The sequence below is a fragment of the Papilio machaon genome, chromosome 1 (assembly GCF_912999745.1).
Source record: "Papilio machaon chromosome 1, ilPapMach1.1, whole genome shotgun sequence".
Classification (NCBI taxonomy): domain Eukaryota; kingdom Metazoa; phylum Arthropoda; class Insecta; order Lepidoptera; family Papilionidae; genus Papilio; species Papilio machaon.
This window is the reverse complement of record NC_059986.1, coordinates 3,700,241-3,721,764: the sequence shown is the minus strand read 5'-3', so window position 1 is coordinate 3,721,764 and position 21,524 is coordinate 3,700,241. Positions and strand designations below refer to the sequence as shown.

General features: G+C 32.5%; 1 protein-coding gene across 2 annotated transcripts; it reads right to left on the bottom strand.

The window, feature by feature from the left end:
* Positions 1-54: 54 nt before the first annotated feature.
* On the bottom strand, positions 55-21,213 carry LOC106714201 (long-chain fatty acid transport protein 4). Of its 2 annotated transcripts, XM_045686400.1 has the most exons (14): positions 21,149-21,213; positions 11,022-11,161; positions 5,895-6,139; positions 5,661-5,811; positions 5,342-5,579; positions 3,903-4,152; positions 3,480-3,681; positions 2,134-2,244; positions 1,896-1,977; positions 1,679-1,809; positions 1,327-1,477; positions 861-1,018; positions 601-754; positions 55-508 (listed from the first exon to the last, which is right to left on the bottom strand). In XM_045686400.1, the coding sequence occupies exons 2-14, from the start codon at positions 11,079-11,081 to the stop codon at positions 351-353; spliced, it is 2,091 nt and encodes a 696-aa protein (XP_045542356.1). In that variant the 5' UTR covers positions 11,082-11,161; positions 21,149-21,213; the 3' UTR covers positions 55-350. The 2 variants fall into 2 exon arrangements, with proteins under 2 accessions (XP_045542356.1, XP_045542358.1); XM_045686402.1 differs by lacking the exons at positions 11,022-11,161; positions 21,149-21,213 and adding an exon at positions 6,223-6,315.
* Positions 21,214-21,524: the final 311 nt, after the last annotated feature.

The following is a 21,524-nucleotide window of genomic DNA, read 5'->3' as shown; positions in this document are numbered from 1 at the left end:
TTACTTATCTTTAAACATAAATAAGATATACCGTTACCATACAAACGGTATTAAAAAAATTTTTTTTTGTCCGTAGCTGGAATACTGTCTTCAGTAGGTATACCCAGTAGTTATCTGTGCAGTTACGAAAATTAGACTACTAGAACTACAACCGTGACAGGAAACAGGAATGCTGGCTTGTAGTATCAACTATCGATACTCGGCAGAGGCGAACCCACTTCACATTAGACACTATTTCTTTGACAATGAATCTTTATAAAATGTTAAGCAAACATCCACCAATTGTCTAATTCTTAGCTAATTCTCTTAGAAATTAAATATTTAAGATAAAGTCTAATTCTTAATTAAAATCACAGTCTTATTTGTCCCGTCTTAATTTTTTCATATTCATCAGGACCTAAACTAATGTACTTTTCTGATTTTGTGTCCAAGTAGTAGATCTTGTCTTTTATTATCGTGGGATCGTAACCTTCCTTTTGTAAATCCACTTTCTTCAGTTTGAATGTACCTGGAACATAATGTATTATTTAAGATTAATAGATTTTATTTTTTAATGCTATAACGCGATATTGTATGAAGTTAAAGGTATAAAATATTTACCCGTCATATCCAGGCTGTCCATCACACGAAGAAAGACTGGTCGAGCATATTTGGGCAGATCCCTCGCCATGTCTTTGACCAATCTCTCCAGGTCTAAACTGCCGTCCGTGTCAACTATACCGCACATTCCCGCTCGTCCTTCCGTGTTAGGAATCTGTGTAACAGGATATTATTTTAATCAAGCAAACGATAAGTTAGAGCATTTAACGACATTAAACGAATTACAGAAATTGGTGAATCGGTGATGAGTTATTAAGTACCTCTACACCGTAGACAACTGCATCCCTTTGATCAGCGATCCTGGAGATAGCGGCCTCCACCTCAGTGGTGCTGACGTTCTCGCCGCGCCATCGGAACGTGTCGCCGGTTCGATCCCGGAAGTACAAGTAGCCCAGCTCGTCTGCTATAAGGATATCTCCTAGAAAAACAGATACAAAGGTGATTAGTAACTTACTGTCCCCCAATAATAATAATAAATTTGATATATACATAAGTATAGTAAAATATTAAATATTATGTATAATTTTGTGGGAAAATCCATTCATTTTGTTATTATGTAATGATTAATGCTTATGACGATATCAATGACTATTTGTAGCATTAAGGGAGAACTTGTTTAAAGAAATTATTCACAAAATAGATTAAGCAAATTAAATGTTTAATCAAAATGCGCTAACGATATTATAAAATTGTATATTGTGAGCTGTGTAAATAGAGAAAACTCACCCGATATAAATGCTGAGTCGCCATGCTTAAAAACGTCTCTAACAATTTTCTTTTCAGAGGCTTGTTTATCGACGTATCCAAGAAAAGCTCTTGAGGGGTTACTCGGGTTTATTTTGCCAATAAATGCTCCTGGTTCATTTGCTTTTGCCAGCTACAAATAAAATTAATATTGTGGAAATTTGAACTATTTGAACATTTGTTTGAGTCACTGCAGTCGACAATAAGGGTTTAGGTCTATTAATACCCTGGGCGAGATTTGTACGGCGTTCGGAAACCTATGGCGTTTCATTCCACTGCCCTGGGCGGTCACCCACCCTATCCTAATGCCGACTCTCAGTAATGCTGGACATACCTGGCAGAGTCCGCGAGAATTTCTTATAGGCTCCCCGGTGTGCTCGTCCACTTTTATGATAGCAATAGGATACACCGCGGGGATAATCCTAGATATAAAACCGATGGCACCAGTCTTATTGTCGATGTTTACTGAAAATATTAAAGGATAATTGTAGTAATCGAGTATTAAATATTAAAGTTAAACGATATTTTGAATACATAGTCATTATAATTACCTATATTAGCATTTCCTTCGGTAGCACCGTAAAACTCAACCACCCTTTTGATGTTAAATCTGTTAACGAAGTCAGTCCAGACCTGAAACAAAACATTACACAAAAATTATATCTTAATTTTCTATTTCCGGTTCATTTTCTTTGAAGAAAAAAAAACATTTTTTTTTAGTTGTGTTTCGGCGGTGAAATTGAAGTTTACTATAATGGTAATTAATCATTATTTCTAAAATTTACTTACAGTAGGTCTCATTCCATTTCCATAAACTGTGCGGACTTTGTGCTGTTTGTCGGTCGGTTTCGGAGGAGTTGCCAATATGTATCGGCACATTTCGCCGATGTAGTGTGCAGCCTAAAAACCAGTTTACATCTAAATTAAGATAAAAATAATAGATAGGTAGGTAGTAATAACGTAGGTGCATGTTCATTAATTAAATTGAAAAATAAGCGTAAAAAATCCTTGTGGTTAGCAAAAAGTACACTTTAGGAAAAAAAATTAATTGCATACGAATTAAGTACACAACGCCATTCTTATTCAATGTTTTTGTTTGCAATCATAAGGGGGCGTCCATAAATTACGTGAGGTGTTTTTTTAATTTTCTGCCCCTCCCTCCCCCCCTGGTGAGATGTCGTGAGATTTTATTCAACCCCCTCCCCCATCTCCCAATCTCACGTGAGATTTTTCAAAATGTGAGTTTCTTACGTAAACGCGTTGGATTGTCATTGTAAAAAGAAAAAAACAAATTTGCTTCGTGCTTTTATTTACAACTAGTTATGACTAGTAATCAATGTTGCTGAGAGTTTAATTATAAGTGTAATAAAAATTTAACAATAGAATACTTAAATCGTAACTACTTAGATTAAAAAAAGAGTATCTACTCTAATTCCATGGAGAATCATGCACGGTCTCAAGAGACTATTGGAACCAACATGTCCATATGATTTTCAGTAAAATCATCTGATCCTTCAACTTCGTTCTGATTTAGCCACTCTAAGCCATTGGCACTTGCACAAAGTAATTCATTAGCTCGTCTTGTGACAATCCGTGAGGGTCGCACTTTTCGGAACATACGCGCTTGCTTAGCTGGTACAATGTGGGCTGATCGCCTGTGCTCTGCAGCTCTTGTGCTAGATGCAAAGTAAATACCGCATGTACTGCAGCATCTTTTCTCTAAATCATCACGTACACTTGGGCAATAGAGATCATAAGGCGTGCTGATGAAGGCATTCAGCGGTTGAATCGGTAGGCAGTGGCGTATTAGAAATGGAGCAAATGACTTTCCGTCATGCTCTTTAAAGTCCGGAATTGTCAAATGTCCATCAATTTTTAAAAAAATGGATTAAATGGACCAAAATAGTATAATTTATTTTTTGTTTCAATCAGAAAAAAAATTGCGTGATATTTGCCGAGACCCCCCCTCCCTCCAACGTAAGATTAGATGAGATTTGACTCGACCCCCTCCCCCCCTTAAACACCTCACGTAATTTATGGACGCCCCCTAATGAAATGTAAACTTTTTATACATTTTTATTTATTTTGATAAAATCGCTTAAGGACGTTAATATCAAATAATTGACTACACTTACGGTTGCATTAAATTTGATGCAGTCTGGGAAATACGCAGAGGCTGAAAACTTGTTCCTTAGAGCAACTGTGCAGCCAAAGATGAAAGCCTGACCAACAGTGATGCAGCCCCCGGCCGAGTGGTACAGGGGCATGGGGCAGTAGATCACGTCTTTTGGTGACAAACCCCCGAGGTAATGAACTCCGGAAGCCATGAACACCATTCTAGAATAAAAGATGTTTGTTAATAAATTTCCGAGAAATAAACTGTAACTAAAAATAATGAATATTTAATGTACCATAAAAATAATTGCTACTCTGTACCTACGACGTATTCTACAATACCAGTCTCACTTACTATAGAATTCGCTAACAGCTAGAAAACTAAGCATCGAACAACGAATATAATTTAATAAATAGTTGATGGCCATAATAGTTGATGATACCTTGATGGCGATATAACAGCGGCTTTAGGGAGTCCAGTGGTCCCAGAAGTGTAAATATACAGAAGCTTTCCGTTGAAACCATCGCTGTCAGAAGGGCTCCAGGCGGCTGGCGTTGTGTTCTCCAGAAGTCCCGTGAAATCGTTTGAATCTTCAACAACCTTTACCGAGTCGGTTGATACGTTCAATGGACGCCGAGTGAACTTTAACAACTTTATTGAGGGGTCCAACTCTTTCTTTATTTCCTGGAACGCTGTGTATGGAAAAAAAAGTGTATTAAATTATAAAATAGTGAAAAAATTTAAATTTAAACATCCTTGAGACAATGTCGGAGAAATATGACTTTACCTTAATACGTAATTTGACACATAAAGGTAAAGGTTACCGGAACCATTGCCCTTTTAAAGGTCAAGTCCGCAATATTTGATTGCACATTTGGAAAAAAAGGTGAATTAGGTGAGGTAGTATCGTGAATTAATTTCATACTTATGTATACAATCGATGTAGGACCCAGGTATTTTGATAATATTAAAACAGAAAAAAATACCACTGTTCGCTCACCTAACGTTTTATGTGTTCATAAATTACTGAATTGACTCCGATTAAACTTTGATACAGCGTTATGGGATAGCCAAAGACGGATTGTGGCAAAAAAATTAAACATTAAAAATTGAAGGACTTTAATTTGGACTATATCATTTTTATTTATTATATAGGTATATAATAATTAAATGTGACTCAGTTATTACATTTAAAATATAATCAAGTTTAATAAAGAAGTATCGTAAAACAATCATAAAAACACATTATTCGTTCAATAATCCTTAGCCGGCGTTTATATGAAGGCAACCTCTTTTGTTAAATTAACTATACATTAATATGTACATATTAAATGAAATACATAAGTACAAATCTTACTTCATACTTAATTATATATCATACTAATACTAATTTTAAGTTTGGATGGGTGGATTTTTGCTACAACGTATCTCAAAAACGGCTGAAATGAAAATGGGCACAGATGTAGACCCGTAGTATGAAAGAATACAACTTTATTGCACTCAATCGCGCGGTCGAAGTTGCGGGCAAAAGCCAATAATGTTTAGATGAATGGATGTTCGTTATTTGGTATCTCCAAAGCGGCTAAACAGATCTTGAATAAATTTGGTGAACATAGTCTGGAAGAACACATAGGCTACAAAGTTTTTTTTAATTTCACACGGACAGAGTCGCGTACTATAGCTAGTATATTTATAATTATACATAGGGAACAAAGATAACTCAACAAGGGATTAAGACGAGCACACAAGAAGTACAAAAAAGTACATCGTGATTAATAACTTGTGTTGAAATCATCATCATCAGATCATTATACTTCCCCACTGTTGGACTTGGAGCCTTCCCTAAATTATAGGTGTTGAAATATATTACATAAAACATACCATCATAAAACTCGCTACAGTAAATAACAAAGTTGCATTTGGCAACATTGATGGAGTGGAGGAGAGTGTTGCCAGTCTGGTTGGTGTTTATGAGCGGCGCAATCGCCCCGAGCCGCGCGACGCCCAGCCACATGGCCGGCATCTCTGGGTAGTTGCCCGCCATCACGGCTACCGTGTCCCCACGCTTCACACCTTTACTCTTCAATGCCGCCGACACTTTCAAACTAAAGTCTTCAATCTGAAAAACAAAACCGATTTTAGAATTTCAAAATGTTTTTTAGGAAAAAGAAAATGCAAAAAGTCGAAAATAATTTTAGACCTGTTTAAAAGTCCACGTCTCGTCTTCGTAAAGAAAGCACGCTTTATCAGGATGTCGCAACACCACATTATGAAATATTTCTGGCATGGAGAAATTCTTTTTCGAAAACGATCTCGTCAATGATAAAATTTTCAAATAGCAATATAGCGCCCTGAAAAATACAATAGGTACGTTAAAAGAGTCGATCCTGTTTTAAAAAATAAACAAGTGTTAAATTGGTTTAAATTAACTTACGAGAAATCTCTCTTTGCCGTCCTCAGCGCCACCCAAAGCCATCTCCAATAAAATAAAATAACGTAAACTACAAAAATTATAGCGAAGACCTGAATACTTGTCTGCCAGTCTTGGAAAATCCAAGTTGTAGCGCACGCCGCTACCAAAACGCACATGGCCACAACAATCACCATGACTTTACTCCACGGTACACTAGATGTTAAATATTCAATCCGACCCTTTTCGACGTCTCCGGATTGCTTGTTCTGTACAAAAATACATAAAACATATTATCAAACAAGCCACGAACAAAATGTATACATTTACTGCTAACAATTGTTTTGAACACCTTTGTCAATCCGGTTACTGTTTGATAAGATAACGTTCACGTTACGATACCAAATGCGCTCGCTCATTGAGGTTCCTTCCTTTAATTTATAGATTAACACAAAAACCTTTGATAAAAATAAGGTTAAAAAATTAAATTTGAATTCTTACAAATAAATACTACGCCATAAAAGGTTTCTTATGTATTTATAAACAACAGTAACGTGCATTAAAACAGAATAAAAATACTTTCAGAGCAACATATTATATATAACCAAAATGTTTGTAAATCTAAACCTGTCCATGCAAGATCTGTCTATCTTACTTCTTACTAATATTATAAATGCGAATGTTTAGATGGATGGATGGATGGATGTTTGTTTAAAGGTATCTCTAGAACAGCTGCATGGATCTCGCTGAAATTTGGCGTACATGTAGAACATAGTCCGGAAGAACACAACATCATTATTATCATCAGGTACATACTATACATCTCCGCCGAGAGGCTCAGAGCCTATCCTTCACTGGAGGTGACCAGGCCATAGGCGGAAGAACACATAGGCTACTTATTTATTTATTTTTAAATTCCGCGCTCAAAGTCGCTGACAACAACTGTAGAAAAGCAACAACTTATGTAATACTATTGTAAATATTAATTAAATTGAATTTGCGCCCCCCTACTTCTCTTATTACTAGTACAATGGTCTGCAATAAAATCCTCGTGTGAGAAATACCTTAATAAATATGGAGATTTTATCACGTTTATATGTTTTTCATGATTTGTTGAAAATTAAAATTTTAAGTTATTTTGGAACCTTTTTTTCGCATACAATACGATATAGTGTATACATTTACAAAATTTGATTTTAGCAAGTAAGAAACAGCCGAGAGTGATTTTCGAAGTAATTGCGTATGTGTAATTTTTGTTCAGTTCAGTATTCTCCTAAATGTAACATGAATATAGATAATAATAAAAATAATATATTTTTTCTACCGAATCATTCGTCATGTTTTGTTTCTTCGTGTATTTTCTCATCCTTATACACTTTATCTAGATCTACAAAATCATCAAAAAACCTAATTTTTTTTATAAAAATCACGATTTCAAGGATGTTGACTAATTATGCTGTTTTGATTATATCACCGTAATATAAGTTCTGTTGTGGTTTCTATTTTGTATTGCGATCTTATAGCTCGCTGTCTAGAATTATTAATCATGAAAACTTAAAGGACTGAAAAAAAAATGCCGACAGTGTTCCAATGACTGAACACGGTAGATTCGCATTAAGTATAATTATTTCGTACTTACTAGGTAAGTTTATTTGGCTACTGACGAAAATGAAATAAAAGAGACCTTAATTAGGCATACGAAGAAACTTGTTTTATTTTATTGTTAAATTTTACAAATTTTATTTAATACATATTACATACGTTTTGGGAAACTTTGAAACGTTTTGATTTAAAACGCTAGGTAAAACCTAAATATTTTCATTGGTATCCATTATTCATAGAATGTTACAAAACAATTGCTTAGATAAATTTAATATTTTTTTTTATTATGTGGGTTATGTAATATTTTCAATAATATGTACAAAAACTAAGTATATATTCTAAACATTTTTTTTTTTGTGTCACCATTGAATTGCGGAGTCATAGCTACATACCAAATGTTTTTAATGTTTCAAGATGCGGTTGTTTTTAAAACATGTGTTAATTGTATAAGCACTCTAAAGAATTAGCACTTCAGGAAGGACAAGTTCATGCTTTGTGAAAAAAAAAAATAACCAATGTCAGAACATTGTTGTCTAAAGTTAAATGATATTTGAATAAAATATAATTACAACTTACACCAGCGAATTAATTGGCGTTAAGGGATAAGAAATGTTAATGAATATTCCAGATCTGAATTTCATAACGATTAGATGTAAGATGGAAAGTGCATAAATAAGGTTCCTATACCGTAATACTTATATAAACATGCTATCTCTGTTTTCTTCAAAGAGAATCAGAGGGATGGAAATATTATCAATTGTTCCGACATTTTTGCTCGTCTAACATTTAGCAAATCACTGTTGCACAGCCAAAAAAAAATACCAAGATTGGACGAATTGTCAATCTCTCTTTTTTGCACATTCTCACAAATTACTACAAGATGCTACGTTACTCTTTGGCTTTTTTACTTATTTTTAACCACAATATACGGTATTAACACATAAATACATACTATTTTAACCATACTGCATTATTAGTGGCCGTAATTTGTTATTTTGTAGTTATCAAAAAGCGTAATTTGTATATTCTATAATAGTTATTCATATTCATGCATAATAATTTGAATAAAGTCTACTATAATAAGCAGTGATGAATAGAATATTGTTACTAGATGTTACTCGATATATCATAGTTATTCAGAGAGTTTACAATTGCTTTATAATTTATCTCCTGAAGTACCTAATTCATATTCATACTTAGTTCATGTCAAAACACGTGTCGTGTTATGTGGGAAGATGTCGATTATTAGGTACTATCTTAACTTAATACATCACATTAATATCGAATATATTTTTCAAGCAAATTTGACTTGTTCTTTTCCATTTGTGGGTTTTTCCGCAACAAATTTAATCATTTACTATCCCAGAGTTTTTATACATTACTTTTGCATCAACCATAATCTAAGATCGTTATTTAAAATAGCTGAGCGTTAAGTAATACAGAACGATTTGATGATTAGATTCTTTCAAACTAAATCTTAGAATCTGTTTCAAACATAGCCTTCCCGCTATCAGGATATTTTTTGAAAAATAAAACAAATAACTAATGAATTTGCACATAATCATGTCTTGCATTCTCTTTGAATAAAACAGAGAAAACAATATGTGTAATACATGTGTTTTTGCGCAGTGGAAACCCACTGTTAGTAAACCTTCCAATGGTAGACATTACCGTTTACATCGAGCATCGGCTACTTAGGTATTCCGCTAGTAAGGGCCTTCGTACACCAGGCAACGTAAATCTACGATACTCGGCGATTTAAGTCGCTTAGCGACATACGTAATGCAATGACGGGGATCACAGGCACGCGTCACCCACATTTTGTTCTTGTCGCCAAATCCAATCGCCAGCAACCAGTTTGTCTAGATTGTCATGACAAAAGTTGCTTCGACATTCAAGATGGTGGAGCAAATCTACATCAATTGACATTGTAGTCGCTGTACCTTTACCGACCAAATAGACGACTAGCGTCGACCAATCAACGTTGTGTGGTCGGAGCGTGCTCAACGCTATGCTTTCGACGCGCGAGGATTTACTTTACCTTGAGCAGAGCCTAAGTGTTAACAGCGATAGGTGCACAGCTCTTCACGGATGTTAAACCGAAATTAATCTAATAAATTGTAAGATAACGCGTGTTATCTAACCCTCAACAATAGTGTTGTAATACACTAAATTTAATAGAATTTCAGATATTACACTAGTTTACTGATTGTATCAAATGCCAAATTAATATTAAGTATTTACAAAGTTTAATCTGTAACGGAAATAGTAATAGTTAAACCTATACAATACATAACAATATTTGATACTCCGGAATAGAATTTTACAGATATCAGTGATAAGAATAACTTTGAATTATATAATTGAATAAAGTAAATCGTTTAAGAAACTCAGTCACAACAACAGGACCGAAAGCGGAATGTCACGTCCACAGAAGTTTTTGCGTTCCGTTTACTTTATCACAGTTAATGTATTTTAAAGGTCATATTTCCGCATATACTGTGTAGAACTCAGAGACAAATATCGTTTTCTGTGTAAATCTTTATTTGTTCCTGATTGATGAAAATCCTAGAAATTCTTCGACCTTCCTCAGGACATACAAATATGTTTGTGATGTATAAAACGAGATACTTTCAAAATTATAACTTCTTTTATTATTAAACCGGCTTTACAAAATAGTATAACCATCCATAAGTTCTTGGTGAAAGTACTAAGCCGTAGACACTAACTAACATACCATAGACTCATAGAGAATAGCCTAATGATACCCAACTACAATCTCCATTATATTCCTTAGGCCCTTCGTACACAAGACAACGTAAATCTTCGTAACCCGAAGACTTTAGTTGCTAGGCGACGTACGCAATACAATGCATACCATCATAAGGGTTCGTACCCAGCGCGCGTTGCCGACATTTGATCTGTCATTATCAAAGACGCATCGGTCGCAACGATTGCAACTTTTTTGTCACGATCGTCGTGAGAAAAATCGTTGCAATTGTCAAAATGGCGGAGCAAATCAAGATTTCGTAGATTAGACAAATACAGAACTTTAGTATTATGGTCTACATCAGTGATTGTCAAACTTATATCTTTCACCGCCCCCTTTGAAAATCAATTATATTTCAGAGCCCCCTAATTTTTATTCAGCCCTAAAACTTAAAAACCACAATTTCATTACTTTAATTAATTTCAATGCCCCCCATTTTTTGGGCCCCTCCTAGGTTTCAAACGCCCCCAAAGGGGCGTTATCGCCCACTTTGGGAAACACTGGTCTACATGAATAGTTATACTAACTGATAATATGTTTTTTGTTACTTTTAGCGCAGATTCAGATAACATCATATGTTTTGTATAATAAAGATATGCTAAAGTTATTTAAAACACCATTTTTCTGATTTATTCGATAGTAACGATAAAATTAATCAGTCATATTATAAAAAAGATTTATATACTTTGTACCTAATACAATTAAAAATAATTAATAGAGGTGTTAAAAGTCAAGACTTTTATCCTCAGTTAATTTCAATTTAATAACGTGGTGTTTACCTTATGGTCGTTTATGTCTGTTTTATTCATGTTATTGTCGACGCCGCTCACATTTGACATGGCTGGAAGCAAACCGATGTTATTCTTTCATGAAGAAAATGTTAGTTTTTCATTAAACACATTTTGTTTCCAGAATGTACCTGAAAGAAAGAAAATAACTAAAATTATTATATTAAATATTTAAGAAGTAACTATTTCTATAAAGTAAAATGTTATTAACTATTACTATTATTATTTAGGTTTAACTAATCAACCACTATATCTGCGTCAATTTAAAAAAAAAAACAGGTTTTGCCGCATAAGGATAAAGAATTGACGTATTCGTGTGATGTAATTCTATGGTAAAGACATTAAAATCAAATAAGTTATGATTACAAATTAACATAGTGTATTTTTAAAGTTGAATATTAGAAAATAAGGAAACTAATAAATGAAAGTGAGTTTAATAAGATAATCCAGAACCATGAACTGCATTAATGTCTTAGTTATTTCGAAGGGGTCGAGTAAAGAACTCACGCAATGCTTCTTCAAATGAAAGTAAAAGTCAACGACCTGTGTTTGCAACATACAACCATGGAAATAAAAGCCTATAATAGTACATTGCCGCGAAAGCGTACCAGAACCGAAGCGAACCCAATTTTGATATGAACATGGCATAGATGAGTTAGTTCCTTTTTTATCATCTAGGCTTAGTAATATACAATAATATTATCTTACGGAGGGCAAACCGAATTATTATTTCTAATTAATAAATATTAATTTTACAATTTTTAATTTAATTAAATATTTTATTTTAATTTATTCCTCTCAATTAGGGTTGGCGACAGGTGGCTGGACGTAAAAAAATAAGCTTTATAAAACCTTGTGCGCCGACCCCCCGTGGGTGGGAAAAGGCAAGGAAAGTTATGACGTGCAACCGAATGCATCCCAGTTTCGCTTCATTTTAATGTTTTTCGGGCATTAAGTGACACTACTACATGTACTTGTATTGAAATTCCTTATGGTTTCTATGGAATGTATGAAATGAGTAAGTCTTGAATAATTAATATTTTCTTTGTGTCCGTCATATCTTAATCATCTTTTGTTTTCCAATAATAATAAATCTTTGCGATAAAATGCTTTGTCATTTCTAAAAAGTACACGTTTTCACTTTACACTTTGATCGGTGTGCGACTGGAATTTAAAATACAAACATAAACATTAAATACACTGAAATACTACATACTACGCTTGTAACAATGACTACAATCGCAAGGTCCGATTATAATTCTTTTAGAGTACTAATTTTTAAGGATAAACGTTTTGCTTATTAATTAACGTGTCTGCGGCATAAGATATTACTGTTTGTAATAAGACCATTAATAAAAGTAAAGTTATTTGGGTAGTTGAACATTTGAATGAACTTCTATAGCTTATCCGATAAGATAATTTTTCGCACAATAATCGATCACTGATTAGAGTCATTGTTGTAGCAAAATATATTGTATGTTAAATTACGACCGTTATAATGTACCCGGACACGTAGGAATGCCCTTGTCTGAGATAATCAGGGAAATGAGCTGCAACGTCGTTTTTGCTATAGGAACGAAACGAAAGTGAGAAACTTATCCTTCTAATAATGAACTTGAAATTTTGAAAATGATTGAATGAATGAATGAATGTGTATGATTTAATAAATAATAGTTCTGGTGGAGAGCTGTCCAAAGTTACGTAACATAAGTTATAAATATACACTCACAGCAGAGACACGGTCATTTACTAGTTTTACTGCATATTCAGTTCTGCCAATATTTATTTATATATAATATAAACGATCCATAACAAAGCGATGAACTGAAAACGTGCAAATATGCTTTCTTGTCTGCAATGAAGCAGCCAGGCAGTAATTGAGTGCAGAGAGAAAGTTACAAGATCTCCGCAGAAGAGAAAGCTCTCTTACGAAATGTCTTTTATTATCGATCGTGTACATTTGCACTTTGCAATAAGTATTTATGTAAGTATATTTTATGACGTTGAGTATGAAGTGACTATAGAAATCTGAGATAAATAAAATACCGTACTTAAAACCCAAAATATTTGTTCACTTGTCGAAAAAAAATCTTTACTTTGCCGTCCATGTAGGAAGCGTCATTAGTGTCAACTTAAGGTAAAATAAATATTAATATTCCAATCGGCATGTACAAATGAAAGATTAGTCACATTTGGCAAACTGCGCGCGCTTGGCATGCGAGTCGAGTCTTTTCTCGAGTCAAAGGCAATGGTCAACGAGTCCGTCAAGTACATGTTGTTATTTATGTGTCACGGTCGATGTTCCATGCTTTACAGACGATTGAACTTCGCTATTTTTGAAATTATGAATACAAAAAAAATTCTTACTATATTGTATTTGTCCGTCGTGTTTTTGTTCATTTCATTATAGGGTAATGTTTTTCGGGGATATGAAAGTAAAAAGTGTATTCTATTTATGACTGTAGTAATTAATTTTAAAAATGATAACTGGACCATCAAGTTTGTTAAATTATTAATAGAATCGTGGATATTTATTTATATACCAAAATATCTTAAATTGTAATGTTAGATAAATGTTCTTAAGAATGATTTAACTTTACAATTTTACAAAGTATTAGATTTAAAATTTTTAATAGGAATAAAAACTATTAGACAAAAATAGCATAAGGAAAATAAGTGTTTGAATGAAAAATCCATTTTGATGATTAAATTATTCTAATGTCTCTCAGAAATATCTTGACGTAAGCGTGTTAATGCCAACTGGAATAATAACTTGAACAGGCAAACATTACTTCGAAAGAAAAAAATCTATTTTGGGATCTTATTTCTAGGTCTGGCCGGACGAATAAGCAACGATATTTTCTTATTTTTTAACCATAATCTCCCATTTCCCTTTAACTCCTTGGATCGTTCATCTCGGTTTAATATTTGATACATACCCGTGTCTGGACGAATTAATGAGTCTTTGTCATGCTCCGTTAGCTATCGATTTTTGGTCAGAGTCAAAGGACTCGAGGTAACGCAACCGGTACATGAAGCGTGCAACTGAATAAATTAGGGCCCAATGACATACGTCTCATGCGAGAACTTTCGTTAGACCTGATTTACTTACAATATTCATAAAAAGTAAACATTAGAGGATTCTTTAGTTTTTAACCTTTAATAATTTAATCTTCTTAATTTAAAAAAAAATACCTGATTGACTGGTAAAAAATTAGATAAAGAATTAAATAGCGTCATCTGACTGGCTGCTTTTTAAAACAAGTATTTTAATTTTTCTATAATTAAGCTAAAAAAAACTGTCATGTATCATTTTGTTATTTTAGAATACACTCAAAAACATCGAAAATCGATTTGATTCTGGAAGTTATAGCGAATGCGATTATCCATTATTTATTTATTACACTAATTTCAGAAGTTTATTTCTTACGGCTACTGTATGTGTTTTATACCGATGTAATAACATATGAGTCGAATGACACCTCACTCGTCAAAATTGCTCCAGTCGTTTAGGCTCTGGGCTTACACAAAGAAAATTCCATACATACAAACCCACATACATAAAAAAAACTTACATATGCGAGAAAACATTACCCTCTTGTCAGTTGGGTAATCAGTCGAATAAATTTAGAACAATCATATTAAAATAAAACTTTTACAATTAAAACTCGACGTTAGTTTTAATGTATGTAAATAAATCCACGCCTTCATTACTTCTACCGTAGAAAATTTGGATATATTTCCATTTTGACACGGTCGTTGACCTAGAGGGTTGAATGAACATCAAGTTAAACCATTTTAGATATGATCTAAATTGTAACTTAAATTATATTTACATTAACTATTAACGTGGAACTCTGAAACATATATATCTTGCAAGCTCTGTATACCACACACACAGAAGACAGGCGTGAAGTGGATGCAATTCCGCGTTCGTCTGATGAGTGTGCGTGCCGAAGGCCTAATTTTAGTCGTATTTCCCTTCCCATCCTTTTCTTATAAGGAAATTATGGGAAGGGGATGTGGATTTGGCGGTGGAGGACGCATAGGAAGGGTAAATATCCTGCATTCCTTTCTCCGCTGAAAAAAGGTAGACAACGCATCGGCAATTGCGTATGTCGATGGCCAGCGGTCGCTTTGCGTTTCTGCGAATTCAAGTGGCCGCTTGCTCGTTTGCTGCTTTATAATGTAAAAAATTATATAATGATATAATATACAGGTACATATTCCGCCAAACAATGTATTAACGTTTACATAACGTTACAATTAATCGAAATGACTTTTACTTTTTTAAAGATATAGACAGATTCACGCAAAGGCTGCTGCAAAATTCACTTCTCATCTTCACTTTCTACTCTTATATTTTTATAGAAATTAATCAATCTATCTATACAAATAATAATATTGGAGTGTCTGTATGTAATATCGAAACAAATCATTTTTAGACCATAGTGTATTTGCTTTACTAATAAGGAAAATCTGAATTTTTAAATATTCTTATGATGAAGATATTTCTAAACTCCTACCTGGGAGGTGTGTTTAGAAACTTAACAGAATTCCATTAAGTCGTCTAAGCCTAAAATCGACTGACTTATTGCAAGTTCAAAATTGTTAACTTTATTTTATCTCAGGGGTGCCGGTTAGACTTGTGATTATAATTCTAAAATAAATATTATGACGTTTATAATATTATATATTATATGTTTAATAATATTTATACTAATTGTTTTCAATTTCCGCTACAACAATCTTCATTAGTTTACAATCTTAGTATAGATTAGCTAAGGAACAACAGACTTTTGTGTTGCACTTAGTGTAATGATTTTACATACGAATGGGTCATGTATTATTTATAAGATAAAAAACAAAATTAGACCAGCGGTAACATGTTAAGCTTAACCTAAAATAAACCTATACTCTATCTTGAAATAAAAACATTTCAAGTTAATTTGCTAGAGTTCACGCAATGTTAATCTTTGTAGGTCAAAGATCGATCAGTTAATCTCAGACACCATTTCTTTACGACTTTTGGTCACAACTACTAAGTATTGTACTTAACATGTAGGCCCTGAACCAGATTATAGTTCTGAGTTTTTCAACATACGTATAATTTTACATTATTAGTGTTTGCTCAACGACTGAGAAAAAAACAATAGTATTAAGTAAGTATTCAAAATTCGAAACTGTCTCCATACTATCAGTTATACAGTTTACCGAATAAGACTGTTTTAGTTCGGCCATGAAATATTTTACATTATAAATTTTTAAAATGGAACGTTGCGTTTTTGAACATCTATCAATGATTTATCTGAACCGTAATTTGTATTTTTTTTATTTTAGAAAATACCGAATTTAAATATTATTTCCGATATTCTGTCAATTTATTTAACCACCTACATATTATCTATACAATAAGTAAATTATTAAATTCCACCATCAAAACCCCGGAAATACATAAATAACGTCCAAATCTTTACAATACAATGATGTAATGTCAAAAGTTTAAGATGTCGACAATCTTCTTAAACTTAAAAATTAAACCGAAATCACTTTTTGCATGAAATTGGTCATAAAAATAATATTAATGATTTGATTATATCCTTAGTAAACAACAGCGATTAAATAACATCAAATATTTTATTGTCTTTTAACCTACGTAATAAATTATTCTTGTAATTAAGATGAAGGAGTAAATCTATAAAACAAATACGATCATAGGTAAATACGGCAGTAACTAAAATTATTAAATGGTATTTATAATATTAAAACGTCGTTTTATTTATATAAATATTGGAAGCAAATATCTTAATCTGAGTTCGAATAGATCATGTTTGAAGATGGCAAATTAAAGTTATGCAAAAATGTTTAAACTAGGATTCTAAAAATACGCTTATTTAATAGTACGTTACGCTGATGATTAATACGTAATGTTTTTCAAGGGTTTTGTAAAAAATCCGTTTTTAATTAGCAATAACATAATCATTTAAAGAAGGAGAAAATTTATAAACTTATCAAAATACACTCATTTCTATCTTATCTTTACTATGATATAGATTATTTAACTCATTTTTATTTATTCTGAATAACCTCAAAACTACAAAGCTATTTTATATATAACTTCTTTCACTAATCGAATACTCTTCTCTTCGCGAAGAACATGCTCTGTCTTTTTATCTGCCGATTTAAACTAGCAATACAAATATGTATCAATTGTTTATTTACCTATAATAAAATTAATATTATCCCTTCATAAATCATGGATAATGAATTCATAATATTGAATGGCGGCTGTTGAAAACGCTGGCATTGCGACACCATTATGGGCTGAAGTAATGAGGGGCTCATCATGCTATAATGACTCTAGTACTATTGTATCAACTATTATGAAAAGACAAAGCGACCTTGAGCGTATATATGTCGCAGGCGTTGTATAAATCCGCCATTAACCAACTCCACCGGCGTTTTCATAAACTCGGTGTAATATGAAATGCCATAGGCAAATTGTATGATGCCGCGTCTCCTTATATTATGTCTAAATATTCGACGTCGATTAAAAAGTCGTTAACAAAATGCCGCGGGAAATTGAAGAATTTAGTTCAATTTCTTAGCACGAGCGAAGCTGTTAATGTAAACAAACACATTGGCGTCAAGTAGTGGTTTTAAAAATAATGGAAATACTACGTTTACAATGGTTTTTCACAAAAACGGCGGTTTTATACGTTTGCCTGCGACATATACCATTATATACTATTGTACTGTATGGAATAATTCCTTGTTTAAAAATCGATTAATATTTGAAACCTCCATCGTAGTTATGTATAATCATAAATTAAATGTACAAATTTAACCAATGATTCTGTCAGATAAATACGAAACTAGGAAACTATAATAAATATACACCATCGATTCAATCTTCCGTAAATAGAGATAAAACTTTATTATCTAGGTAAATAATAACAGTACATAAACATAAATATAAAATCGTTGATAATTCATTTTCTGTTACTTCGATGTGTACAAAATTATTAATGACACGTATTTTACGTCAACGATTCCAGTCAGTGAGTTGATAATAACGTAGCGAGAAATGAGATTTGCTTCTACAATTTTAATGTTTAACTCACGACCGTTGTAAGATGTTTGAATTGCAGATCCACGGTTACATGTTTACAAACTACGGTATCAAATGACTTATGTAGGACATTCATTTCAAAAACATGGAGAACCTAATTCAACAGATTTGCTTACTTTTTGAGGTTAATTTATTACGGTCTACGGTAAAGAAGTCATAATAAAATATTAATAATAATATTTAATAATATTAATAAAAACTTCCAACAGTACGAAACATTAGTGGATTGTCATAGCTTTTTTAATAATTAAAAAAAGTAACCATTTTAACTTTGTATTTTATACACAATCTCAAGAATCGCGAATAATAAAAACGTCCTTCACACGATTTATGATCTTTGTTACCTAACTACTATTGGCATACTAATGTATGTACAATACAATGTATTTCTAATTTCGATGGACAAAATCCATTTTCATTGACTTAACAATGTATTTCTATATGACAATCACGTATAAAAGTTAGACTGTAATCGAGGAAAACTTGCTTAATTTATGCTCAGCAATGTAGTAATTAAAAGCTTAATAACTAATTGTCTATTTATTTCTTAATTTATAATTTAGACTTCTTCTTTAGGCATCTATATTTTATAGTCGCCGTAAAATTACGTCTGCAACACTTTGATGCTTGTAGCTGGCGCAGCCGCCGACTACTTGTAACTGTCCGTGTATGACATCCCTTATAATGTCAGTAAATTATACTTCCATGACAAAATGTTGTAACCGAGGTATTTGAAATTCAATGTCGCAAACTCTAACTACAAGATAAATTGCTACTTTGCAAAGCTTGATTGCTTAAAGCTGGGAAAGTATCTAAGATACACATTTTACTTTGAATGCAGAAATAACTAATAGATTAAATTTATCAATTAATAATTACAAAATTAAAACTGATTTAATTTATAAAAAAAGAAAATATTTAAGTAAGTATTTGGATAATAAAAGTTTTGTAAAATAACTTTTGGTGATATAAATATTATTTTGTTACTTATATAAGGTTATAATAGAGGTAGAGTCGTTCTCCTCGAAATAAGAAGGGCGCCATTTAATATCCGCAAGCCTTACTTTTTCTGGGCTCAATGAACTTTGCTATACATTTAATAGTTGGTAAGTTTTCCTTAAGTTCCCTTAAAACGATTAAATGCCAAGAACACATGAACATTCCACTTTAATGTAAACAATTTAAAAGCTCTTTTGCCAAATTAAGTCATGAACGTCACAGTATCTTACTAATGTTATAAATGCGAATGTTTAGATGGATGGATGTTTGTTTGAAGGTATCTCCGGAAAGGCTAATGGGAATTTAGTATGATGTAGAACATAGTCTGGAAGAACACATAGACCACTCATTAAGTTTTTTTTACATGCCGCGCGGAAGCAGTCAAATTAAGAGCATCTTATGTTAGCACTTTACGAAGCATTCAGAAATTCAGAAATTTTTACAAAAAACATAATTGGAAATAATAAATAAAATTGGAATAAAAATCCATTTCAGTCTTCAGGATTAGAAACGGATCACATTTGATTCTTTCAAAAACAAATTAATACATTGTTCCATCATTTAATACTGCATGGTAAATTAGATAACATCTAAGGTCAACAAAACGTTATTATTTTATAAAAAATCAAGTCATATTAAACTTTTCAGTTATCAACAAAATGTATAATTATGTAAGCAGTTTGTTTTTGATAAAATGGATAAATTGGATAATTAGTATGTACTTTCAGGGGCATGTGTGATTAATTTGATAAAACTTTATCCTCTGTTATCGTAAAAATAATAATTACATATCAATTTATTTACCTTATTATATCAGTAAATGATTTCCTAATTATTTATAGTATTCTTAAGAATTTCAATTCCGACATTTCACATTCAATAAACAATTCACTTCTAGATTCTTTAAACCTTGAATAATCTTATACAATTAATAAAATTGGATTGGTTGTGAATAAATTTGAATATGTATTAGCGATACTAGTAATTAAACATCAATTTTGAATTTTTTGTCCGTCTCTCTGTCCGCGCGTTTATTTTTATCCTATGAAATCTCTGAAACGCATATATTGATTTTGTCGGAACTTATAATGGAAAGTAGCTTACGTATACGGGAATAACATAGGCTACTTTTTTAATTTAACGCTGACGAATTTGAGACCAAAAACAATTAAAAACAGTCAACTGAAGGTTCAACCATTTTGAATTTGAACCTTATTGACTGCGGTACACACAATAACAAACAATGCCCTTGGGAGACTGTATGAAAAACAGGAAGCTACTTTTAAAGTTTTTTGTAAAAATAAACCGATTTTAAATATCAATACACTTGTTACATTCCTCTCTTCATTTTTGTCTTATTCGGTTAAAAAATATTCGTAAAATTTATTTTACAACTTTAACTAAATTTTTGTTGACTTGATGCCAATATTTAAATTAAAACTGTCAGCCGATATAGTTGATGTTTTAAGCTTGAAGGTACAATTAATTTCCCGTATTAGTCATACAAACTAAATAACTAAAGAAAATGCTTATTAAAATTTGGTTCAAGCTTCTAAAGAAAAAATTGACAAGTAGTTTTTGAGTTATTTCAGTTATGAGTAGGAGTGCAGGCACCTTAGTGAAACCCAGCGTACGTAGCGGTGTAATTTATTTGGAAATGAATAAATCGGCTCGGTAATTCCCTACGCTGGAGAATTTGAGTTGAACTGCAGTCGAGATAAGAAACATATAAAAATATTATTAATTTGTCATACTAATTTTAATTTTTGAAATTACTTTAAATATTTTTATTATTTCAGAAAAAGTACGTATACACTGATAAACTTTATTCAACTGAAACGATAAGAAGCTTGCATAATTTTTATTTACCAAGTTTTTTTTATTTTCCGGCACCAAAAAGATCTAATGTTGGTATACGTGGGTAGAAAAAAATAATTATCAGTAATATGTACTGTAATAAATAAAGTTAATAAAAGATTACACTTACCAATTATTACGAATCCGATATAACCGTTTTCGATTGTTTCTAGTGTTGCGAAAAGTTTTCGTGTGCGTACTCGTAATCGAGAACGCACTCGCACCGACTGCGACGACGTACGCTGGTGTAGTGAGGTGGTGAGCGGATACAGTGCGACCGATACCCCACCGGTTGCCGCTTGGTGATTGCAATTGATAATCTCGCCGTGGGAGCCGCAAACAAAACATCTGCACTCACTAATGTGCCGACACGAAGAAAAACAATACCCATACGTCTACAATCAACTAGAAAGCACATTAAGACGCGCCAATGACTGTCTCACATTTCTAACCATTCTCACAGTAATTCCGCAATTTCTCCAATTCGTTTGTCTTATTCTGTTACT

Excerpts from the sequence above, each read along its gene's own strand:
- LOC106714201 (XM_045686400.1), bottom strand. The coding sequence starts at position 11,081 with ATGTCAAATGTGAGCGGCGTCGACAATAACATGAATAAAACAGACATA. Across the intron at positions 6,140-11,021 it reads CAGACATAAACGACCATAAG|AACAAGCAATCCGGAGACGT; the intron begins GTAAACACCACG and ends ATTTTTGTACAG. Across the intron at positions 1,978-2,133 it reads GAAATGGAATGAGACCTACT|GTCTGGACTGACTTCGTTAA; the intron begins GTAAGTAAATTT and ends GTTTTGTTTCAG.